At 36.0% G+C, this 27,632-nt stretch overlaps 2 protein-coding genes across 3 annotated transcripts in view; one reads left to right on the top strand and one right to left on the bottom strand.

The window, feature by feature from the left end:
* LOC139127275 (uncharacterized) overlaps positions 1–11,076 on the top strand; it is a 53,107-nt gene extending 42,031 nt beyond the window's left edge. For both annotated transcript variants that reach the window (XM_070693188.1, XM_070693189.1), the window contains one exon: positions 8,745–11,076. In XM_070693188.1, coding sequence (XP_070549289.1) covers positions 8,745–8,947 — 203 coding nt within the window. In that variant the 3' untranslated portion in view covers positions 8,948–11,076. The remainder of the gene's footprint in view (positions 1–8,744) is intronic.
* A 4,359-nt stretch (positions 11,077–15,435) lies between these two features.
* LOC139127256 (solute carrier family 22 member 15-like) lies at positions 15,436–23,837 on the bottom strand. The gene is made up of 11 exons (XM_070693167.1): positions 23,593–23,837; positions 22,840–22,844; positions 22,172–22,377; positions 21,633–21,762; positions 20,334–20,425; positions 19,677–19,922; positions 19,353–19,487; positions 18,481–18,566; positions 18,023–18,125; positions 17,819–17,900; positions 15,436–15,814 (listed from the first exon to the last, which is right to left on the bottom strand). Exons 1-11 carry the CDS (start codon positions 23,780–23,782, stop codon positions 15,569–15,571), a joined length of 1,521 nt encoding a protein of 506 aa, XP_070549268.1. The 5' UTR covers positions 23,783–23,837; the 3' UTR covers positions 15,436–15,568.
* Positions 23,838–27,632: the final 3,795 nt, after the last annotated feature.

Genomic DNA, 27,632 nt, shown 5'->3' with positions numbered 1-27,632 from the left:
ACATACATACATACAACATCATATATATATATATACATACATACATACAGACAGACAGACAGACAGACAGACAGACAGACAGACAGACAGACATACATACATACATACATACATACATACATACATACATACATACATACATAATCAAATATATATATACATACATACATACATACATACATATATATACACAGACATACATATATACATATATAAATACATACAGACAGACAGACGGACAGATAGACACTCAGGATATTTACTACCACTGTAGATTCCTTTGTCATATATACATTATGGCAACTTGACGTTTTGTCACAGTTATGACAAAACTGATATCATATCAACCATCCATATATATGTTTATACATATATTATATATTCATACAATCCACTGATTAAATTTGATGTCACTTTGTACAATTATGTACAATTATTTTTATAGTGTATATGAATTACAAAGAAACTCATTGTCGAATTGTTTGATGTGATCACAGACAACTCTTTGTCTGCGACGTGAATTGAGAAAAGCCAAAGGCTGGGAACACATCCTTGTTTGGCTCCATCACAAAGATCAATACAAAATAAGCAATACTGCAATAATTGCAGGACTCTTTGGGTAACGTGTACCTCAAACATTTGAAGATCTGTCACTATGTTGAACAAATTGCCAGAAGACAATTATTCTGTTCTGATGGGCACTGTCATTCTTGTATCATGAAAACGTTTCTGAATGAAGTACTATGATAAACTTTAAAAGCTAACGCTTCTTTGCTAGTGTTTTTCATTTTCAACATTCTCTTTGTAGCTCTCCCCTCTTCATCAATGTCATATATACTCTGGCCTTAAATTCTGTACAAATGCTTTGTGACAAATTTAAACCTACCCGAGACATTAACATGTAAGCAGTTGAGTGAGACTGAACAATAGCCATTTCATGGTGATGAGTGGAGTTCTTCAAAAATCCCCTAGCAATGACTTTTAGATGAAAACCTGTGTATTGCTGATCAGGCAATACGGTGTTTTATTTATCAAAGCCATCAAGGAAATCTGCTGTGTCAGCATTTTTATACAGGCTCTTTTGCAATGAAAAAAATTTACCATTTCACCTCGAAATCTTGCATGGTGAGATTTTGAAAATATTTTTCAAAAACGACTTCTCATTCCATGTCTTTTGTCCATATTTAAAGTTTTAAGTAATACAATATTACAAAGATTTTTTCTAAAATTTCTACTTGCAAACCAATGGATGTGGCTAATACTGGCCCATTCATTGGTAATCCCACACTTTAAGGTAGTATGCACCTTGAATGTGAATAAACTTAACATTTGCTCAGACTTTCCTCAAAGAAAATTCCAGCCATTATCTTATCAAATCCAGAATAAAAATAAAGGGTCACAGTGCATAGGTTTGTGCTGGAGAAACAAATTACCAAATATTTACCAATATTTGAAATTCAAAATGGCTGCCATTCAAAAAACAAATTTTGATTTTTGAAAAACAAAGATTTTCTTACTCGAAAAACTTTAAAGTGAGCTGTCAAAAGTGGCAGATTAAAAAGATTATATAAAATTTTGGGAGTCCAAATATCTGTCTTAATACAAACTTACAAGACAGTCTTAAATATCCATTCTCCAATGAAAAATTGTTGAAACCAATCATGCTGTAGATTGCTAATATGACAATTGATATCATAGACTTTACAGCTATTTCGGTTTAGCCAAATTCATTTTTCTGTTAGATAGTTAAGCTTGCTTTGTAGATGATACTTAATATCTTTGAGTTCACAGCAGTGACTCACTGTGAGCCTATAGTTATTGTTAGGGTTGGTGTTGCCAGAGTACCCATGACTTCATCTCAGTTTTAGTTTATTGATCACATGTGTATTTATAAAACCACACACTATGGTCCATACATTTAACATGGAGTATACTGCAGAAGCAATACCTTGATCAGGTAGCTAACATAATTTGCAGAATACAGGTACAAGCCTTAGGGACCGTCTCAGATTGTTGCAGAAGTTCAAACAGCGAAATTTATTCGTTTAGGGGAGGGAAGGTGTTTGACCTCCATTCAATTAGTGAACTTCACTTTCGCACTTTTATTTTGTGATCACAAGTTTTCGTGTGTTTATTTTAAATTAAAGAAAAACTGCACACTCGTGCCAACAAATTTGTAACTGTTTCCATCTCGTTTGTGCCGCAAACACAATTTACCGATAGGAACATTGTATCCTAAACATTTCATTCATCAAATTATACAAAGACAAAAAGTATCATTTTTTCAAAAATGTGCTATTTATAAGCGTCTGCTCTAACCACTAGATGTCTTTAGTCTCACTTGTTATGCACCTGGTCATTAGTCATTTTAATATGATTGAACATGCCTGGGCCCCCTTGTCAAAGTTTTTCACTTATTTACCGCCCCTACCAAGTACAAATTGCGTGTTCACAAAGACAAAGAACAGCACAAGACATGCAAAAAGGGAAAGTAAAATATAATGAAACTTTTACGCAGTAATATGCCGTGTTAGTACTCAAATCTGATCGTTTACTTTAATTGTAATGTGGCAAGGGGAATACGTCTTTAGCAGCTACAGCAAAATGCAACATTGTACTCTCAGGCGACATGAACATTTCGCACTTTTGAAGTTTCGTTTAGGGGGAGGGGGAGGGGGTTTTGATCTAAACGAAGAAATTTCGTTTCTTGAACTTCTGCGACAATCTGAGACGGTCCCTTAAACATCATCCGAAATTGTATGTACCTCGATCCTCTCCTTTACCACGGTAAAAAAACAGTGCTCCACTGTCACTTGAAACTTCATCTGCTGTATTTTAGGTGAGACTTACTGTAATGTACCACTGTTCTTGTCAGTCTTCAGTATCAGTGCTGACATATCCTAATCACTTCTGTATGAGTCGTAATGAAATGGGTCATCTCTGAGTCATGGCTTTGGATTTCTAGCTTCAGCTCCTGCCAAATTAATTATGATGAAATTTTTCATTGACCGTCACACAAAGTGCAGTGTCTGGAACTGAGCCACGACATTTGATAGACACAGAGGTGACATTGTGTCACAGTGCTTGTGCGGACTTGTGAGGAGTTTCTCTTTGTGATCATAATAAAGCAAATGTATTTTATGACACACAATGCCCTCAAATACAAACACAGTAAATTTCAAGAAAGTACTTGAAGTGGAGAAAGGATACAACTGGGAATGTCATTGTCTATTTCCTAAACTATCAGAATTGAATTATCTACCTTGCATTAGAATAGACAATACAATATTAATTTCCTTTGCTCTGAAGCACAGTACAGGTTTGAACCTCAATTGCAGCACAGTACCTGAAGCAAAGCACAGGTTTGTACTGTGAATTACCAGACTTTACTTAATGTAGTTGCTATGGTTGACGAGAGAGTAACTGGACACTGCGACTGAGAGTACAGATTCACGCAGGGATTTCATGATATTGATAGACATAATTTAACCCCGCCGTGATTCTAAAATGTCACCAATGTGGTGTTTATGATTTATGGGGGATTAGTTGCATACTGCTACATGTTTGTAAATTCAAATGATGTGAAGTCACAGGTAAATGCAGTTACATAAGGGTCAACAGTGTTTTTATAACACGACACATACTCATTCCATGTCGCAATTAATCAGAAAACATCACCTGACCAGAAAATAGATACGACTATAGTCTCTCATGCTTTGAAAAAAGTGACATCACAGGGTATTTTTTCCTGGGAAAATTCCCCTAGGGTAAAAAGTTTTTGAAAAAGTATTCGGTCATGTGACCATACGCTTAGTGTCGTCTGCAACTTTGAAACAATGGCAGATGATTAGAGTTTGATGAATGAGCACCAGGATAAGCAATGTGTCTTTGACTAAAACATCAAAAGTTTTGATTTCAATAGCATGAACTTGAAAAACTTCTTGTTGTTGTACAACCAAGGACGTTATACGGTATGCTACAGATATTTTGCTTGTTTTTGTGAATAAATTGGCACTCCTGTCCCTGCTATTGAGAATCGCCCGGTAAACTTCTCTACAAAGTTAATGTATAGTCTAAATGCCCATACATCAAAGCACATTTAAAACAATAACATACCGTAGAAGAGCATGAGTAATTGTAGTGTGTTATAAAACATCTATAACCTAGTCTGTCTTTATTCGGGCTATAGTGCCCGTTTATTACCCCTCGTTGCCTTGCATTACCAGAAACACATCTATACCCCTCGGCCTACAGCCTTCAGGAATAGTGATGTGTTTCTGGTATCGCATGGCCTCTCCGGGTAATAAACAGGCTCTATAGACCTAAAGACTAGGTAATAGGCGTTTAACAGCACTAAGGTGCCAAGACTATTTATTTAACCTGTATAATTCAAACCTTAGTAAAAACATTGACTGATATCTTGCCTGTTTCACAATATAGATTCAGTTTCACTAAGCCCCTCTCAAGTTTACCATTCGTCTGGTTACCATTTCTACCACTCGTTGCTCTGTGCTCATGAAAATGATCTGATATACGCTGTTCTATCAACAACTGTTAATGGCCAGCTTTACCGAGCATTCTGATTTGTGAATATTTTATTGAGCGATCAGAATTGCAGACATAGCGGCGATCATTGATGATGACAACTCTGTTCTGCATTCAAAACAGTAGTAGCATGTATGATCTGTCAATGGAACAAAACCATATGACAAGGCACGAAATTAGACTAATCATGCACCATGCTGAAAGCTTTCTCAATTCTTGCTCGAAATTGTCCTGATTCAATAGATAGTGTGATGATGTTCAAAGCACCAGTACCTTGACGAAATGCCTTGTACATGTATACTAAATCATTCTCATAGAGTACAGGCAGTAGTAATTAAGTAGAGAACAAGACTATTCAAACAAAAATTGATGTGATTGTGATGCAATAGAGCTGCCCTTTCTATTTTCCTCATGATATATGTAATAAAGTTGTTCACCTCTATCCAGTTTTAATTGTATGAACTTCAACTTGCAACTCACCTGTTTCAGCTGGCTCTCATATTTTAACCCCTCCCCCCATAATTAGTAACGAATAAACTGATCATGTAGAAATAGAATGATACAAATTAAACAAAACTTTGGTAACGGTAGTTCTCTTTTTGGAGGATGTGATGGCCCTGAAAAGGGCCGTTTGGTTTGTGTGTACATGGTGTACACGATGTAGAATTTTAGGCTCAACTGAACCCAAAGACATCTTGCCACTGTACTTGTAGTATGGGTGCGGCATTCTTCACATTTCGCCTTCACCTGTCTTTGTGTCTTCATCTTCTGACATCATCAGTGTCATCATAGTTGATACCATGGTGGAATTACTCCAGCATATCATCTCCCATTATGTTAGTGTCCCGGAATTCACCTTCCAATCTCGCTACAATTTTGCTGCAAAAATAACAAATATGAAGTTGGTTAGCTCTTACCGGTATAAAAACAAGTGAAAAATGCCTAATATTATGTAAATTGTATGTGAATAATTTTACACTGGTTACTGGTAAAATATCTTAACCTACAAACAGTATATAATGTGTGAAATCCACTCTTGAGTTGAGTGTAAAAATGGCATGTAACAACACAGAAATTGGAGAAACATTTACAAAATAACTGAAATGGACGCATCAGCAACATCAATGTCAACAAAGCAATTTATCAACCGATCTAATGACTGGTTCAGTTCTAAATAGCAAGTACTATACAGTAAAACTACAGAACACATGTAATTGTTCATATCTCTGTCTTTGTCTCGTATGGGTGTGTGAAGGAGACAGATATAGAAAGACTGGGTTGTGAGGAAGTGTTGGTGTATAGAAGACACAGACAGCCTGTGGTCTAGCAGTTAGCTAGTAGACAAACACATATATTCTACAGTATAGAATATGTTTGAATATTTTCTTCATCAGTGAAAACACTGGACAAAAGAATCCTTTGTTCTGAGGCATTAAATTTATGTGAGAAAATGTTCAAACAATGTTTTGATATAAAACAGATAACAGTTGAATTTTACATTTATAGATACATCAACTTGTGGAACCATGAAGGACAAAAAAAAACAACGGGATGTTTAAAAATTGAACTAATTTGAATACACTTTGATTAAATTCAACAAAATTTCTTGCTAGGTTCTTATTATACATCTACATTAAATGATTTTGACAGCAACCTTAGAAGAATATTGAGTGTATGTGACATTATCAAAGGAATGGAGGAAAAATGCGTTGCTTTGGAAAAATAGACCACATATTTTTAACAAATCATTTCAACATTTTCAGTTTCCATATAACAATGAAACATTCATGAAACAAGCATGATTATATATTTTGTGACTGCTAAGCACAAAATAGATGAACACTGAACAACTACAGTAACACAGAGTGCTGAATAGATAGTGTGTCTCAGCAAATGATTACAAAATGTTTTAAACAACAACAAAAGTTAGCATGGCCATCAGAAAAAAGTCAGAGTAATAACAAAACCTATCAGTGTGAGCAATTAAAATTATTGGGCCTGAATAGAATAATGATGACATTTGAAAAAACAAACAAACAGAAAATGTGGCACAAATAACCTTTTAGTTTGGTTGATAATATTTTCAGCACATTCCAGATAGCTGCAACCACCCCCATGATAAATTTTGCAAATGCACGGAAAATTGAAATGATTAACTTTGAACAAATTAAAAACTGACTTTGTCCAACACCATAAACAAACATGACTGAAGATGTTTCATTTTGGAATTATTTAGACAAGGGGAATTGAAAATATTAAATAAATATCATTCTGGTAAAGCCTTCAAAACCAGTGAGTGTAAAAATGCTAATATCGGACACAGTACATCACAAACATGAAGAGTGCAACATTCAGAAAAAAAACGAACTCATAATTGTACAAAGTGATTCACAAAGCAATTTAGTATGCTATCACCTGCATGCAAAGAGATGAAATAAAGAACTTAGAAGCAAAGAAAATGATGAGAACACATAAAGTATTGAGAAAATTAGAAACATAACAATCCAGGAACAGCTGATATGGTAACATAAAACCACTAAACATTATGATCATTATCTGTTTCCTCTGCCACTCTCAAATTCGTAAAATTACTAATTTTTTTCATTGTTGATTCGTAAATATACGAATGCAAGGAAGCAGCTAGTTGATTGAGAGCTGAAGGCCCCCAAACCTCAAAATAGTTCTGTCTAAGCACATGTTCCGTATTGGAACGGTTAAGTTTACTTATGAATTTCAAAATTTACGAAAAGTTTCAATACCCAATTCGTAAATTTACTAAAAAATTTTAGAAGCCAGAGGAAACACAGATTATACCACACAGGTTTTGTGAATGTGAACAACCTTGAAAGACAGTAATTATAAAACAACGATAAATTCCAGTATGGCCAATACACAACAAAAAATAAACAAATAAATATTGAAAGATAGATTATGTTTGCAAATCTATGTGATAAATTATTCAGACAAAGAAAAGGAAATTGATTAACATTTGTTAAAGTTTCTAATAAAATACACCAATAAACATGTAAATACACCTGGAAATATTGTACAGTTTGATATATTTTGAACAAAAATAAGAAAAGAACAAACAAAAATAAAACTATGGCATGTAAAAATCAAACAAACAAATCAACAAACAAACAACCAAATCAATGGCATGTACTTCAAAACAAACAGACGTACAGAGAGATGGACTGCCAGGACTGTGTTTTGGAATGCAGAATTTGGAAAAACAAACAAAAAACAATACTAGGAGTAAAATATTTGAAAACAAATTAAAAAACAAGTTTGGTCGCATTAATAGTTGCAATACACAGACAAACAGATAAACAAAGACACTGCATGTATCTGTGATTAATTAATGACATCAAACACACACAAAGAAAATTACAACCTGGCATCTCTATCCGTAAAACATGAGCTAATCAGCAACAAAATGACATAACTTTGGACGGAAAATCACATTTCCACTGATAAAATGTAAATATGTTGCCATGGAAACATGTGAGTTACATACACATGTATCTGTGATTGAGGTAAAGATACAACAACAAAAATTACAACCTGGCAACTCTCTCTGTAAAACATGCGCTGATCACTGCAATACAATGACTTACCTTATGGACTGAAAATCACATTTCCACCGATAAAATGCAAATACGTTGCCATGGAAACGTGTGACTTACATCAACATGTAGGTGTGATTGACATCAAAACACAACAAAAAAATTTACAACCTGGCAACTCTCTCTGTTAAACATGCGCTGATCACTGATCACTGCAATACAGTAACTTACTTTATGGACTGAAAATCACATTTCCATCAATAAAATACAAATATGTTACCATGGAAACATGTGAGTTACATCAACATGTAGGTGTGATTGACATCAAAACACAACAAAGCAATTTACAACCTGGCAACCGTGGCGTCTCTAAAGAAAGAGCTGATCAGCAATACAATGACTTACCTTATGGACTGAAAATCACATTTCCATCAATAAAATGCAAATATGTTACCATGGAAACGTGCGAGTAACATTAACATGTAAAGAAGTTGTTCCTTTCAATGTTCCATGTGTTTGTGTAAACAAAAGAAGTTTGCATTCAGTCAAAATTTGGGAGATCTGAAAATGTTTGACTTCATAGAAATTGTAGTTTGCATTTTGACCTTTGACCTTTGTTTTTGTTTTCCCTAGGCTATCCGGTCAAGGGGAGTGTCCTTGAAGTGTTTGGGTCTGGATCAATGCCAGGACAATTTAATCTGGCCAGAGGAATATACATCAAGAAGAACGGTCAATGGGTTATATGTGATAGAGACAATCATAGAGTTCAGGTTATTGATCCAATCCAACTCTGCTGTGATCTCATCTTACAATTCCATGCATTCCCAGTCATTTAATCCATGGAATGTCACAGTGGATGAAGACAATGACCAATACTTTATGAGTGACCCAGGGAATGGCCAAGTTGTGGTGAGTTCTGGACAAAGCAAGATTTTAAACTGTTTTGGACACAAAGAAGGAATTGATCCAAGAGGTATCTGCTTGAGTCCTGATGGTTTTATATTCATTGGTGACTGGAATGGATATGTGAGAAAATATAATAAATCTGGTGAACACATTGCAAGAACTGAAGAAGGACAAGTCAGTCTTCCCTTGGATCTGATTGTGAATAAGAAATGTATTTTTGTATCAGATTATGGCAGGAATTGTGTTCATGTTTTGAATCACCAGATGCAAAGTATAAGACACATTGGCAAGGGACACTTAGAGTGGCCAGAGGGTTTGTGTTTTGATCACCAACAAGATGGCATATATGTTTGTGATTACAGTGGGAATAGAGTGGTTCACTTCAATTGTGATGGTGAATTTCTCAGCTATAAAGGTCAAGGTCAGTTAAAGAATCCCCGTTACATTGCACTGTGTAAGGATAATCCATACAGATTAGTTGTAACACAGAGAAGCTGTGTTAAACTACTGTACATATAAGCAGACATGACACCACATCATGTCAACTCTGCAGGGATATCTCTAGTGAAAATCTACAAATTTTCTGACAAATTTTACACAACACATTGCAACTGGCAGGCTGTAATCTTTGCTGTCATTGATATGATTTTTCATATTTTACTGATAATTTGGATGAAACATGAAGTTTTCATTTTGACATCTGTCAAAATGAAACTTCATGTTTCATCCAAATTATCTACTGTTTTAGTCAAATTGTTTGGTAAAAAAAAGCGTTCACCTGGAGGAATAACATCAATAAAGTTATTATAATTATGATTTATGATTTTTGTAAACTTTCTGACAGCAGCCTGTTGCAATATTTTGTGAAATATTTGTCAGAGTAATTTTTGACTTTCACAGATGTGTGCATGAGTGTACAGAAACATACATAGAAGCAGACATGACAATATAACACGTCAAGTCTGCAGGTATATTTCTGGTGAAAATCCACAACTTTCCAGACTAGGTTTTACACAACACGATGCAAACGACAGGCTGAAGACGTTGAATTTTAGCAGTAAAATGTAAAAATTATGGTATTTTTGGTCAATTTTGGATAGACACCATGCTTTTCCCCTAACATGAACAAAATATTGGGTATTAATGAGAAAATATTCACATTTGTGCTTTTTTCATGTTTTAGAAAATTATGCAGCAGCAGATTTCACGTCGTTTGATAGTTGCATCCGTGCTGGTAAAACCTTCCCGAAAAACTCGACGATTTTCACTGAAATGTGCGTGCGAAAACATACCTGAACATTCCGATGACCGTTTTGTATTTACAGGTGTCTTGATTGCTCTAGTATAGGTATAGTTTCCGCACTTTAAGGAATTTTCATAGCGATCGCGGGCGGCGACCTTGTTGATAGGTCGCCATGCTTCAACTGAATGACCACATCAACCGAATGTAAGCGAGATGTCTTGTCGCAAGAGGGCGGTATGAACAATATCGCTATCAGAGAGTCAGTCAGAGAGTATATTTTGGCAGCTGCTGCAGGGCCGGGCCAGATCTTGAAGTCCGAAAGGGCACTTTTGCCAGTCGATTTAAATGATGTTAGATTGTTTTTTTTATTGATTTTTTTCTTTGTATTATTGTAAATACTTAAAATTTGGAAAGCTTAAGTTTCTGCAGTCATTATCATCAAGGACAAATCCCGTTTTACGGACAAGTGAACCACGAATATGACACATAGTTAATGAGGCCCTGAGACCGTATATAAGAAGCTGTTCCTGTGAAGCGTGAACCCGAGCACTGGGCAGTCGAAACTAAATAGAAGTGAATAAAATGTGTAGGAAATTTACTCCAAAAGAGTGTAATTATAGTTTTTCAACATGTTTTGAAAGGGTGGATAAACATTGTGCGGAACATTTCAAGTGCATAGTGGAAGAAATCTAACAGTGTTAATGTTATCAGGTACAAATTGTGAAGTTTCTTCGTTAATATTTTTATTGTAAACCCAACAAATATACTTTCTGGTTTTTTTGTGTGTTGAAATAAATAAAACTACTGCCTAACTCAGTCAATTCGCATGTTTTTGTTTCTCTCAATAAACTTTATTCTCGCCGTTGATTACAAGTTTGTGGATAATTTTTTGCGTCACACTACTTTTCACATAAGTGCGAGTCGTGACAAAAGGTAATGAAAGAGAAATGTTTCTCCCACTGTGACTTTTTCTATTCTGTATGTACATGCGCAGATATAAAATCAGAAATAAAGTAATGATATAGGCCTAATAATATTCCTTACGACTTGAGATTCAAACCAAAACCTTCGGAATAGTAGGTAGATTTGTTCAATTTACAGGCCTGGAAAAAAAGCTGGTGGTACGTAAAATACCAATATTGCCAGGTACGTTTCGGACAAATCGCAATACTAAAATGTCTTTTATCGTCTTTCATAATTAGTGATGTCACAACTTACCATGACAAAACTATCCGAAATTAAGCAGGACAACATCTAGTCACATTAGCTAACTCTCCTAAATTATATTATCCACACGTTCTCAGGGGTACATTTTCCCCGAGTAACCCACCGGCTGGACGAGTAGTCTTCAGGGAGGGGCCATAAGAAGCTTCGCGTGAGATTGCTAACATTTTTTCACATCATCAAATAATAAAAAATAGCTAGTTTGCTTGGGGTTTAATCAGCCCCGGTGTGCCAGTAATATAAGGTTTTATGTATTACGTCGTTTCTAGGAACGGGTCATGTCATAATATCGGAGATACGGCGCCCCCAACGTCCATATGTGACCCAAATCTCCTGCCCCTCTGCACTGCACGCAAACATCGAACTACAGTCACACTACTTAGTCATTCTGGTATCTTTTAAAACGACACTCTTCGAATAACTAGGCGCATAAAAAGTCAGCACAGACCAACAAGACAATACCAGAGACAAATTTTTAATTGTTAGGAAATACAAATCATTAGGATGTCGTTTCCAGGCGGTGAGAGAGTAATACATGCAGGCTATGCAGATTAGACAAGAGTTTCTTGAGGAATGAAATAACTAATTGTAAAGTATATTTACACAAGAAATAACAACAATTCCTTTACAAAACAGAGTTGAAACATCTGGCAGATTTTGATTTATTTTATTACTTAAAGGAAGGCAAGTTACAGAAAGTATCAAGACGTGAAATCACAGTCTTTAGTTCATTTATGTCTTTCATTCACATTTTGTGAAAATATTAATGATACTTTATGAAAAATACTTTACAGAAAAGAATGAGTTTTTTGGAAAGCAGAAAGTCAAGCATGAGGAACAGTTATATAACAGAAAATTCCAAATGTCACTACGAAGATGAATTTTTGGTGAACACTGATAAAAAATAAAATTGAAGATGTGAGGGCCCCTTAAAACAGAAATACTGTCAACACAATTTTTATGGACCAAAGGTTCCATGACATACCAAGCCAGGAGGTCAAAACTACGTATGGTTTGGCTCAATACTGACTTACTGATTTACTGACTTGACAAATTGGGTAGTAATACTGCAGACTGTCTGGCAGGAAAACGATTAAAAAGATATAAAGCTCACATTAACTTGAATCACAAACAAATGATATTTTGTAGGAATTTTGCCATTTCTTAGTTCATACATTTTGCAAATTACACATTTATAGGCGCATGGTCTCAGAACTTCATATTTTGCTTTTAAGACCCTGTATTTTTGGGGAAAAGAATGATTTTCAAGGTTACATTTTCCCAACACTTAAGAACATACAATAGATTGTCATTCCTAACGTACATTCCTCGTTACAGGGACTCATCTTTGGCGCGCGATAATGCAGACCCTGAGATTAGTTTGAAAGTAGGTGCATTTTTATGAATCAAATTGCTGAAAATACAATATTTGAATAAAAGGCTTGTTTCCTGGATGCCAGAGGTAGGTGTGTTTTGTGTTCCATTGTAATCCAAATGAATTCATCTCTGAATACAGGGCAGTCTTTTCATATCTGTTTCATTGGAAGTCAAATCGACGCCTTTGGCAAGTCAGCGTGGCAATATGGTGTAATTTGCTTTCAACAGTTTATGACAATAAAAAAGATGCCAGTAGTATTAGTTGTACTGATAAAGTTGGGGAAAACATCATATATTACCTGTCATGTTTATGAAATACTGTACGTACAAAAAATGTGTACACTTTAATATTCACCTCCAGAGTTCTCCATAAGGAGATTTTAAAGGTAGGGGACTCAATCCCACGGATCGAGTTTGTTCTAGTCTGTGAGAAGATTATAAAGGTGTCATAGCGTTTTGTTTTCCATGGACATTGTAATCCAGTAAGTAAATTTCCTGGCAAGGCAATCTGACGCCTGAACCATGCCTTCAAAGGGTGGACCACTTCCAGTTTTGCCAGCAGTCTATTCATATGTTAATAACCATACAAATTGATACATTTTCACAAGAAAAGAATATTCAAATTATGCATTGTTATGTAAAGTGGCCGCTCCTCTGTTTATCCAAGCTGAACTCTGTTCATGTTGTACACTACAGCTTATAAACATTTACATTTCTTTTGACAACAAAAAAGACAAACCAGAAAACAAACAATTAAAAATAAGAACAAGACACCAATAGAAATACCTTGCCATAGAAGTCGCAAAGGTTTAATTATTGAAAGAGATTAAGTTGGTGTCTGGTTAGCTCACGTGTGTAAACACGTGGGCTAATGTCATAGCGATGTCTGTCTGTCTGTCCGTGTGTGTGTTGTTGTGTGTTAGTGTGTGTGTGTGTGTGTCTGTCTGTCTGTCTGTTTACACGATAACTCAAAAACGCCTGAACGGATTCAAGTCAGATTTGGTACACAGGTACCATATGCTACTTGCAAGAACTGATTAGATTTTGGTTAGTGTTGCTTGCATATTAATGAAGTTATGCAATATCGTTTTTTTCCGTACAATGGTTTCCCTATGGAGACGGTAATGACAGTGTAGACATATATCAAGAAATACTGCACAGAATTTCATGAAACTTTTCACAGATGACAATCTAAGAACATTATGATAATACTGTGAGTGTCATGTCAATTATCTTCTCATTTGCATATTTAATGAACTTTTGTTATTAATGAGATAACTCTGAAATTTTTTGAACCAAACTTTATGATACTTGCAACAAATATTGATCTGATATATATCTAATTATACTAGAAGCATTCTTAGAAGCATTGGGTAGTGTCAAGTTAATAAATAGCTCATTTGCATATTTTATGAAGTTTTGTAATTAGTCATATAACTCCGATATAACTTCACCAAATGTGATGAAATCTGCTGCAGATACTGATCCGACTGATATCTAACTGTAGTATAAAGCATTTAGTAGTGTGAAATTAATTAAGGGTTCATTTGCATATTTAATGAACTTTGTAATTAGGTATATAACTCTGAAATTACGGCACCCAAGTCTTTGAATTTGGGTACAGATATTGTTTTGATAAATATCTAATTGTACTAAGAAGCATTTGGCAGTGTCAAGTTAACAAATAGGTCATTTGCATATTTTATGAAGTTTTGTAATTAGTGATATAACTCCAAATAAATGCACCAAATGTTATGAAATCTGCTGCAGATACTGATTCGACAGATATCTAATTGTGGTGTAGAGCATTTACTTGTGTGAAGTAAATTAAGGGTTTATTTGCATATTTAATGAACTTGTAATTAGTGATACTACTCCAAAATTACAGCGTCAAATTTGATGAAACTTGCTACAGATGTTGATCCGATAAATATCCAATTGTACTGAAAAGCATTGAACAGTGTCAAGTTAATAATTAGCTCATTTGCATATTTCATGAAGTTGTATAAGTAGTCATATAACTCCGAAATAACTGCATCAAATCAGATGAAAACTGCTGCGTATACTGATCTGACAGATATCTAACTGTGTTGTAAAGCATTTAGTAGTGTAAAGTTAATTAGGGTTCATTGCATATTTAATAAACTTTGTAATTAGGTATACACCGGTAACTCTGAAATTACGGCACCAAATATTGATATTGATTTGATAAATATTTAATTCTGCTATGAATCATTCAACAGTGTCAAGTTAATATAGGATTATTTGCATATTTAATAAACTTTGTAATTAGTGACATTACTCAAAAATACTTCATTTAATAAAACATGCTACAAATGTTGATCTGATGGATTTCTAATTGTCCCATGAAGCATTGAGCAGTGTCAAGCTAATTAAAAGCTCATTTGCATATTAAACAAAGTTTTGTAATCAGTGATTAAAATCTGAGAGTACTGTGCGATATTGAAAAAACCTGCTTCATTAGTGATAACATATATCTTATTGTTCTGTGAAGCGTACTACTATTAATGAACCTGTTGTAAAACACGTGAGCATATTCAGTTCATATCTGCTTTTTTCTCTTGTATGCAACCATATTTTTCACCTTATAAAAACTTATTCCATTACATCAATTTTCTATACCCTGTCTTGCAGATATTAACAAGAATATTTTGACATTTCATTCACTTCTTTTCAGATAACCTTCCTAATCATCGTTTTCTGAAAATGCTGTGTCGTCATGGTTACTCAGTTTGTCTATTTTCCTCTCTACATCCTGGACTCGCTGCTCGTCCATCACCATGGCTTCCTTGTTGGTGACCTTTGAACTTGTCTGCGACAGATCAGCGATGGTCTCTGGCAAGGGTTTGTTAAGGCTTTCAGGTAGAAGGTAGTCAAACATTCCGGCTGTGAATCCAGTGCCACCAAATATGAAGAAAGCTAAACTCTCACCCTTGAGTCACAAGATTAAATGTACAATGTTTAAAGATGTATAAGAAATATAAAGATGTAAAAAGTTGTTTTTTAGCATGGAATTGCATGGACCATTGCAACAAACCCACGTTTCATTGTGGATTTGCCCGGTCGAAGATACTTGAAAAACCTGTCCTTGAAATCTATCACACATAATGCACAATGTTAAACATGTGCATGAACTATGAGGGCGTAAAATTTGTCTTTCGTGCATAATTGCTGCTTTGCTAGGTCAAGACGCTCATAAAATACCCAGTCAATATACTTACTTCTGTGCTTAATTTCATGAATCCCATGTACCCACAGGAATACAAGCGGTGAAAAACTGCTGACTTTACTAAATTTATAGATGTCTAGATACACACATCTAAGGTTAAATGAACACACACATGTATACCACACACTGTATTTGGGATATCAAGTGAGCTTGACTGCTTCTAACATGATGACCTTTGAACCTAATGCATGCATTCTTCTGGCAATTTGGTAACAACTACAAGAATGTCTGTAGTAAAGGAAATGGCTTTGATTTTTAAATTTTATCAAAATGTTGATCCACTATACATGGGAGTCTATGACAAAAATGTGAATAATTATTTCCCAATATAAAACAAGCAATATTTGTGCATGTATGGACCCTGAATAATTGACATAATTGTAGTTGATTAGAAGAAGGGTGGTCTCAAGTGCATATGTGTTCAAGAAATTTGATTTTGGAATTTAACCGAAAATGTTGATTCACTATACCTTGTAGCCTATCAGGAAACTATGAATATTTTTTACAAAACAAAGATAAATAAATCTATGTACATATAGACGTTTGATTATTGATATTAATGTATGTGTTGGACTAGGGTTATTACAAGTGCATGTGTGTGCAAGAAATTTGATTTTGAAATTTATGAATAATTTTTTTAGATTACAAAACATCAAAAGCTTTATATTTATTGATGTTTGATTATTGATGTTTGATTATTGATATAAATGTACTTGATGAGAATAGGGTGTTTGAAAAAGCAGATGTTAATATCAAATATGATGTTGGAATTTCACCAAAGTGACTATTTGTAGAGGTTAAAAAGTATTCCATGAAAGTTCAAGGTCAATTGAGAAATATATGTCAGTTCAGATATTATTGCCATGATACTGACTGTGACACTTAGATAGAGTCACTGTTTTTCTTTTGAACACTTTTGAAGGGTCACAGTTCTGCATTGAGGGAAGGTGGTCATGTATTTTTCCAGCTAGAGTCATTTCACAAGGATTTGGACACAAAGGTTATCATCTCCTAAACTGTCATTTAAAGGTTGTTTGACCTGAAGATTCCAGTTGTTATTGTTGACACTGCTATTCTAAATAGTTTGTATTCGGTCAAAGTCCTCAAAAATTAAAAACGTACATACAGTGACATGAACATTTGACAATGACCCAGACCCAATGTCTTGTCAACGGGAATATGTTATCAAATAAGTTATCTCCAAAATTATTATTGGAAGGTTAAGTTGAATCTTTTAGTCATTATAGAGGACAGTTTTGAACAATAACAGTGCACAACAGAAGGGTAAGGTAAGTAGAAATCATGACAACCTAAATCTTTTGCCTCAAGTTGGCTGCTTGAATCATCAATAACTAATACCCTAAAACTTGCGCCCCAAAAATGGAAATGGCAGAAATGAAAGTGCCAGAAAGTGTTTGGAAAAGAATTTGATAATCAATAAATTTTCATGTCCCCGCTTTGCAATGTCAATTTTTTTCAGATCCCCCTCTGGCATGTTGCAAATGTTTTTGAGCCCTTCCTCTCCTAGAAATCTCATCTACCCACTCCAGAGGTCTTTGTAATTGCAGCCTAAGAGAGATGTCTATTCTGTAGAAGGCCTTTAACATGTAAAATGCCACAGGACCGCAGCAAGGTGACCATTATAAAGAGGTGACGACTAAGACAGGTTTGACTGTAGTTAAAGGGTTTGGTTGTACATGTACTTACCAATGGTACAACTGCTGGTGCTAGTATTCCACCAATACGAGCTGCCATGGCACAGACTCCAATACCAGTGTTCCTGAATGCAATAATATTCAAAATCAATCTTTCTGCAAACAAAATTGTACAGGGATAGCACAGACAAACTGAAAATTCTATACAGCAACAATAAGAACATATTCTTGCTGAAAAGCTAGACTTCTTACCTCAGTTGGCAAGAGTTCTGCAGTGTAAATGTAAATGATGTTAAAAGCCGCGGCAATGCCCATCTTACCAAGCAATGCCAAGGAAGTTTTAATGGAATCAATGTGACCTGTGAATGAGAACATTAAATGTCAACAACTAGGTGGGTAACAATTGTGAGATGGCAAGCATAAAAGTTATTGTTTCCAATAAAATGTTATCAATAACGTCTACAAACAGAATATTTTGAGTGCCCAGAAATAGCTACATGTAACATATTATTAGTCACTTTTCACATAATGTATGCATATTGCTATAAAAGACATGTGTTTGAATCATGTCTTTTTTACATGTAACACTGTATTTACTCATTATTGTTCACTAAAAATCTCATAACAATTTTATGACTACATCATTTAAAACCTCATCTAATTCTAATCAGGGCCTCCAAAACTGATGTAAAATAGAAATATGAATATACATACTTGTGTTTGATGGGATAATGATTAATGACAGACATGCAATGCCTCCAAGCATCATGGACCAAAATAAAGTTTTCTGTCTTCCTGATCTGAAGGACAATAAACAGAGTCACTGTCATCATGTGCGAAAATTGACAAATATAACATTCATCATATTAGGAGGAAATCATGCAAAGACGTCATATAGAGACCACTTCCCCCCTCTTTGTTTAACTAAAATAAATTACATATAGGCATTTGATTAAGGTAGAACACCTCGGGGACAGCTAGTTGGACTCTCAAATTTCTACAATTCTTTTCTGATATACCACTTGTGAGAGCTCATTTTAAAGCTCTTGGAGAAAGAAAAACTTTCAACGTCTTAGTTTTTCGAAAATCCAAAATTTAATTTTTCCTCCATAGAGTTAACACAAGAATGGTGGCTATTTTGAATTTCAAAAATCGCAAAATGTTGGGCAATTTGTTTCGCAATTTCCAAAGTTTGCACAGTGACCCCCGAATTTTATTGATGCTTTGGTAAGTTATTGGATGAAATATTTATCGAGGAAAGTTTGAGCAAAAGTTTAAGTATTCACTTTTGAGGCACCATACTCCCTTAACACCAGCCTTACAACTAACTCTAATTCTAAACCCCTTCAAAGTTTGAGGTGTTTCCTCAATGGAAGGCCCCCAATGTTATTTTTATGATTTCAGGTTGGCCAACCCAATAAAGAACTCTTGCTGAAAGCATTTAAGGACATACATTTGGATTTGATGTGTTTCCTGGATGGAAGTTCCCCAACCTACATTGATTTGACGTTTGGCTTAGCAAATAAAGAAGTCTTGCTGAAAGCATATAAGGGTATGTATTTGAAAGGAAATTGATTGCTACTTACCTGTTAATAAACATCATGCATACAAGATATGCAGGTAATTCCACAATACCAGAGAGTATAAAATTCAGATACCTATCTCCTCCAAGACTACTGGCATTCATAGTTAATCCATAGTACACCATACTACATGTAAACCTATCAAAAGATACAAACACAGCTGTTTGTATGTGACTTGAATAGTATATCTGGCTATATGGCTGCATTGATATATATTTAGTTTTCCATCTCAGAAGACAAACATCCACTGGTACAGAAACTTACTGCACAATGAAATTCCATAGTTTAGTTACAGAGAAGGAGTACAATAAAATCCAACGTACATACCATGTATAAGTTAAAATCAACATCCTCTTCCGTAATTCCCAATGCCGGAATAGGTCCAGGAAGCCATAAGTTTTTTCAGCCATGGGAGAAGATTTCGAAGAGTTTGAAGACTTATCTGAAGACTCTAACTGCAGCATGCCTTTTGTGACTCTCATACCATTTTTATTTGCAATGTAGTGCAGGATATCCTCAGCTTCATGAACTCTGCCACGGGTTATCAACCACCTAGGGGATTCTGGGATTATCCTAGGGTTGAAGGGTCAAGGGTTAAAGGTCAATGAGTAGTCAAGCCCAACATTTGTAAATGCTCTATATGCCAGCAAAGACATGTGACAGCCACAATAATTATTATCACAAAATCAATATATTTCAACACTATCATTCATCTACTATTGAGAAAAGTACAATTTTCCATGCGTTGGAACAGCTTTTCGGAGTGCCCGTTCAATAACACTTACCGTTTCCAGGCGTCCCCACCTGACCCTTTACGCAGCGCATTCTGCAGCTGCGTCTGCACGTTCACTGCTGAACGGTTTCAAGAGCTCCGTTGGTGCTGGGTATTTTATCAAGACACTGTAGCTGAAACATGCAACACAAACCAGAGAAATTTGTCTAAAGTTACAGGGTACTGGGCCTTTATTAAAGCATTTGACTCACCAATAGGCCATTGTAAATAATATCCCGGGCATTGATGTGACAGCAATGAGGTACCTCCAATCCCGTATAAGGTATGCAATACCACCATATATCTGAAATGTAAAGGAAATACAATGTCATCAAGAATGAATATCTGGACTCGCTCTGGATTTCTGACTCTTACACTAATACTTATTAGGTGGGTAGTGCAAGTCCTGTAGTCCTCTGGGCCTGCAGTACACTAAGGTAGACCGCACCTCGGGGACAGATATTCGGACTCTCAACTTTTTACAATTCTTTTCCTATCTACCACTTGTGGCAGCTAATTTTAAAGCTCTTGAAGTAAGAAATTTCATCATCTTAGTTTTTTGAAAATCAAAAATTTTATTTTTCCCCATAGAGTTAACTAAGGAGCGGCGACCATTTTGAATTTCAAATATCGGTAATTGTTAGCTGATTTGCTTCTTTAGTACAAAATGCCCGATATAATTCTGGATTTGTTAAGGGAATGGTTGAAAATTCCATTGAGGAAAGTTAGAGCAAAAGTTTAAGTCATTCCCACACCATTCACCATTCGCTGTTTTGTTCAACTAGTGAAATGGAAAATTCACTGACTGGAGTGAATTATTTGTCAATCAGAGAACTTGGCCAACAATAGCCGTACCTATAAGCCCCTCTCTATAGACTGCTAGCCCTGGCAGCAGATAAACAGCTATGCAACAGCTGTAACTACGCCCCTCTCAGAGGGTAACAGACCAAGCGACAGTATTGCAATATCCCTTGCACACTGTACATAGCTCTACAGTAGCTACAGCACAGCCCCCCACCCCCCATTGACAGCTAAACCAAGCAGATATGCAGCTATTCTAGTGTGCATGCATCAAGCCTATACAGATTTTTCTCTGTGACATACAAAGTCTCTGCCATATTTCTATAATGCTTTGCATAACTTTGCTATCCCAGGAATGCTTTGTGCCCATCACATGCACAGTATAACATTTTCTTAATTATATTTGCTTGACTGTGGTTTGCTATCTATGAAGTTGGTACAATAATATAAAATTTTCAAACGCTTTAAAAAGCATACATATTTGCCGCAGAATGCAAATTACTAAATCTTTAAAAACAGCCCATCATATGCATGTACATCTTTGCTTAGTGTTTTGTGCACAATTTTCGTGCTGTCTGTAACTTTTTCAAGGCAGGTAATGGCTTGAAATGCGCAATTTGCACAATCTTGCAATCGAGAGAAAACACTGTACCGATACATCAAGGGCGCATCCCTATTGTGATATTTACAAAAGTATAAAATAAACTTACCACAATGCCAATCGCAAAATATGCTTGGACTAGGGTACCAGCCAAGGCTCGATAAGATGGACCAACAGTTTCTGTGGCTAAAATAAAACCGGTCAAACCAGCACCACCATTACACATGGCTGTTAAAAACCTGGTGAAAAAGGAATGAACAGAGAAATATTTGACGGATTGCCGAGGTTAAACTTTGTCATCTATAATCTATGGTCACCAAAGAACGACGATGAGTTGCTCTAATATTCAAGTTGTTCCTGTGTTCTGTGAAATTACAAAGGAATGTTTTGTACTGTAAAATCAATCATTTTGACACAGATTTCATTTCACTGTTTAGATGTTTAGGACATTTCCACTGGGATTTAAATTCACTACATTTATTAGTACGACAATGGAATATTGTGTTATTGATTATTTTCACAGTGATTTTAATTCACTGGTTTTGCTATTGAATATTTCACTGGGATTTAATACGGCAGATTTCATATATTACTAGTGAAAAATATTGAAATTAAATCCTGGTTAGTAATACTTCTAAAGAAACTCACCTGAGGATACAAAACATGTTATATGAAGTTGCTGCAGCACTCCCCAATGAAAACGCTGTCAGCAGTCCCACTGATAAAAAGAAGGAAATTCTACGTCCATAGCTGTCTGACAAACTGCTGAAGATATAGCTGCCGACCAGTACACCTGACATGTATATGGACTGTGTAAAGCCAATTTTGTAACGCTCACTGCAAACCAGGTCCCACTGCAAGATGAGAACAACATTGGACAATGTGTCAACGCAGTGGTTACATTACCAGTACACTATGGTCCATTCTATGCCATCCAATCACATATATTACGACATACAATAACATACAATATATAATTTTGAACCCTGTTGTAAATTGTCAATTCTAAGCCTATTCATTCCCTTCCCATTAGACTGATGATAACATCATTGTGTAAGTCTCTGTACCAAGAACACAATAATCATAAATGCTGTGAAAAGCTATTCAGGACATTTTTATTGGTGAGATGAATGCTTAGAGATACCCAATTTCTTTCACCATAAGTACCCAGTATGTATTGAATAAATTTTAAACCACTTCGAATGATATCTTGCAAATGCTGAATGTAACAGAATGTTATTGGTCATTACTTATTGGTGGCATTACTAAACTATGCTACAATACAAATTTTTGACTAATACACCAAGTTCACAAACAATGCCTGTTTTAGGAGCATGTTTCAAAACTCCCAGTAGTTATTTATAAAAGGAAAGGTTATAATATCAATAAAAAGTTACCTTTATCATTAATTTCATTCCCCTAGATTTTACATCCACAGGTCAGAATTGGAACGACCAAATGATCAAAATGACGAAGCAATTTTCACAGAAAAATTCCCATTACAGGAAATGAGCCCTTCATATTGAATTGGGAAGTGTGATATTGAACATTGAGCAAGACTGGAATATCTGAAAGCTATTCTGGCTCAACTAATGCCTTTTCAATAACCTTACTGTATTATATCAGATTGATTGTCTGCTATTTATTAATTTGCAATGAAGAAATACCACTGACTTAGGGGAATAAGTAAAAGTTCACTGATCTACCGTATGTAAATCATTTGAAATACTGTTTTCATCAAACAAGCTATGCAGCGTTCCTACGTAGCACACTTATGTCTCGGCTAAAGACTTAATGCTGTGTGTTTTGAACAATGAACAAAGCAACCCCGTATGTGCAAGAGACTATCAATAATACAAAGAAAAGGTACAAGGATTGTCGACAGTCTTGAAAATGCTGTGTGATATGTTGATGAAGTTGTCATGTGATTTTCTACATAACGAATTTGAAAGGGCCGGACGACACATGCTCAAGTGAAATAATTTTTGCTGTTTACACCTACCGTTGTTGCTATGGATGTGAATTATATATTATACACATACTTCTTTCATGGCTTTACACACACTCACTGATGACATCATCAGTTTTCATGTTCACTTTCTGATCAAGACAGTGGAATTCCGGTACTAAGCCAACGAATGCAAGGCACAGCATGTGTACGGCTGTCCACATTGAACATATCGTTGCAACGATAACAAACTGTTGCCGCTGCTGTTTTCCAAATTCACCGATACTCTTGAGTATTTTATCAAAATCCATTCTCCTTGCAGAGTTCCTCACTTCCACCTCAAGGTACCTTGTCTCTCATCATCTGTCTTCTAAAAATGAAAAAATATAAAACATGTCAGGTTTATATCACCTATCAGTAATGTTTTTGTTTTGTACCAGTATGTACATGTCTATCCCTTGCTGGCTCAATGCAGTACAGGACTCTCCTGGTCTGATTTCAAGTTCATGTAGCTGGTTCAGCAAGCTGGTGTAGCCAGGTTCAGCTACGCAAGTAGACTAAGTTGCCCCATGTCTGTGGAATATTAATATCATATCAAAATTGTGGAATAAACTTCAGCAGACAGTGTTGAGATGTTGGCATTACCGCAAAACCATGGCAAGTGAGTAACTACCATGTATGCTTTGGAGCAAAGTTACAGAAAAATGCCGATCAAGCAACTAGTGGGCAAATTTTCTACGTGTTAGCCTTGGCTTTCCAAGACCTGGTGTTTAGGGCACATCAGTGGAGGTCAGAGATTAGAAGCTGTATAGCAAAGCTGGGGCAATTAGACAGACTACGGTATAAGTACTGTATGCCTGACAATTCTAAAGAAAAAGAAATGCTAGCAATGACGACCAGGGAGAACAAATTTATAGCGCTGGCTGGGTGAATGTTATGATTGTGTTGCTATTGGAAATAACTGACTGTCTGCCTTAGAGGCCGCACATCCTCAAGCAGCCGGTTGTCAAAAGTTCAGTCACTCTGCAGTTCCAGTTCCAGTTCATTGAGTTTGTTAATGCTGATTTTGGGTTTGCCTACAGATGAGAGGAACACCAAGAGCATTGTGTCAAAGATAATTTATCAGGGCTGGGTACCAAAAGTTTACTCCAATGGACAAATTTTCAAAGTTGCCTGCCAGTATTGAATATTTATTTTGCAAGAATCTCCTACACTGCAGGGTGATCTTGGTTTTTGTCCTCTTAAGGATGTCCGATCGGAAAAATATTAGCGTACTGCGCAGATTTCCGCGCAGAAATGTATCCATAGTAACCACGCGCGCATAGTGACGTTCCGAACGTTTTTGCGTTGTACAAAATGTCGTCTGCAGGTAAAGGAAAATTTCTATCTCGCGGAGAAAAATCGCGACGAGAAAATGTTCAGCGTGCCCTCAAAACACGCTGGAAGGTACGAGAATACAGCGAAGAGATAAAAAATGCAACATGACCATAGCCTGTACAGCGTAAGTCAGAAGTGTGACGTCCGATTCGCTATACAAGAGGAGGTAGTGGACAATGTGAAAGACGAGTATTATAATCCCAATGATAGTGTCGCTAGTAGACCTACCGGAGAATGGAAGAATGGCCGTCGCATTGTCGATTTGAGTGTACTAGCCGAAAATCTTGACACTTGTGTCAGTTGTGGGCTTGCCTTACGATTGTCATCGTGTATTGGGGAAACGATTCACGGCCTCGGCTCCTGGCTCCACGTAGTGTGTGACAACCTAGCCTGCAGCGAAGTCAACCTAATCCCCACCGATAAGCGTCACGGCAATATGCTGTATTAATATATAGACTCTAAAAAGTAGAAGAATCTGAAAGTCATTGCTTTGTTCTGTCATTTCCCTCTCAAAAAAAAGTACGATGCGTGGACAGGGCCACTGCAGGTCAGCAGCATTTGAAGAGCGCCCTCGCGCGACGAATGCGGAGAGCATGGTTTATCGCCAGAACCTATAAATCCTAGTTACATTTTGCAAAATTGTGAAAAATCGAGTTCGGTGACCTACTAAACAAAAAATGTGGTTTTGAAAAATTCACAAAAAGGGCTATTATTTAGCGAAGTTTGAGAAAATTGACATTAGTAGAAACTATCAATAATTAATAAATTACCCTCTCCCATTCCTTAAATTTGGGACATATTTGTTGCAATTTTAGTTAAAAAATAAATATCGTAACTTTTTAACTCAATTTCAATGTAAGTAAAATCTTCAAAGTAGCTTAAATTTATCATTTGTTTGTTCTTTTACAGTGTAAACGTGAAAAATGCAATCATGATATATATATGAAAATGATGACCTGTTTTTTTTATTTTTAGTGATTTTGTGAAAAACCGTGAATTTTTAATGTCATTTTTTAAAAAAACAAGCGCGGTGACCCCATCTTTTTTCCTAGTTTTGGACTACTCTCATATGTAGGTATTCAAAAAACCCCATTTGAAAAAGTTGACATTACTTTTACTTTTTCCGATCGTACATCCTTAATGACTGTGCACAGTGTGATGGTATGTTCTATGTGTGGTACGTCATGCTATATGATTGTCCGTGACTGATAGATGTACCACAAGCTTGTAGTAAATCCATCCATGTATTACCTTCAAGATGAATGGCAAGTATCATTGTGTATATACCAGAGAAACACATTCATGGCAGCTGAGGGTTCTCCCCACCCTAAACAGCGTCGCGGCCCGCAACGCTATTGTTCAATCCCGCAACCCTTTCGATCTCACCGCAACGCTATCATTGTTACCCGCGAATTCGATCAACCCATAAAATCCCTGATAAGTTCACGGATTAGCATAATTAGTTGTGTTGACTAATTAATTATAAGATGTGTGTATATGAGAGATAAACGTCCTTGTAATGGGGTGTAAAATAAATAAAGAGTCAAGAGGCTAGATTAGGCTATATAGCCATTTATTTTATTTACTACGATCAGTCAGAGCATGAAGATGCTGTCGATTCCGTGAGGACTGCATCATTATTTTGGCGATATATACCTTTTCGCAGCCCCAAACTTCACAAATTTTCCGTCTAAGTGGTCAAAACTGGGTAGATTTGATGGCTGATTTATGGACTTGCCAACACCGGGAGAAATTTTGAGAATCAACATGCAGAAGTGAAGAAACGGAGGTAATTCATGGGTATGTCAGTTTACTGTCGAGTGGAGCTGGCTACCTTCTTATTATATACACTGTGTAGTAACTCTCGCCGTAGACTAAACCTGGCATGGTAACTCTCGCCGTAGACTGAACCTGGGCAATGGTGTCACTTGTACATTTTGGCATAGATTGTGAAATTATATAAGGGTTTTTCAGTGGGCTGTTCACATAAGCAGATTACAATGTGTAAAATATGATTTTATTTATCATAATTAAATTGTAATTTATGAACAATCATAATTATCACAACAATGGGTTTCCAGACGGTATTTACACAAAGTAGACGACATTGTTTGTAAAAAAGTTTTAATATTCTGTAACATTCATATTAATAATTTATTAATATTCATAATCATTGTTATGATAATAATAGGAAAATCATCACAAATAATGTCTACTCGACCTGTGTCTATGGCAACCGTTTTGGTAGCTCCACGATGGCAACATATGGCATGAATGGATGGGGCGTACGGCGTCCAGCTCTGTATGAGCAGAGGGACCGTGATTATGTAAACTACTCCGAATTTGTGGAGGGACCGGGCCGTGATAGAGACCAGACTGCAAAGATTTCAACATTACCTGTGCTACACCATCACAGTCGACGCCTTTCGGCGAGATAACCTTGAACTGAAGAAATAATCGTGGGGTCGCTGTTGTGTTTGTACCAGCTGACTGCGAAAAAGATGTTGATTGGGCGACGTATCCATTCGACTTCAGACCGACTTCCGCTTTTTGCTGGAATCAGCTGGTGAGGCATTGTGGGTAACTTCAAACACTCTGAGCCCCGGACGTGAACGGACCTAGTCCAGCTATCACCTCATGCACGTAGCAGGTGCCGCAAAAGTTAATCGATTTCGAAAAATCATCACAAAACATGCTTTGAAGGCTGATATATCAATTTTACTTATTTTTGACCTTGAACTAAAATTTGGAGGGGAAAGTAGAGCTATTCGTAACTGCCTTCCC

This window comes from Ptychodera flava, unplaced genomic scaffold (genome assembly GCF_041260155.1).
Source record: "Ptychodera flava strain L36383 unplaced genomic scaffold, AS_Pfla_20210202 Scaffold_30__1_contigs__length_3116999_pilon, whole genome shotgun sequence".
NCBI lineage: Eukaryota > Metazoa > Hemichordata > Enteropneusta > Ptychoderidae > Ptychodera > Ptychodera flava.
The sequence above is the reverse complement of the archived record's forward strand: the minus strand, read 5'-3'. Positions and strand labels throughout refer to the sequence as shown.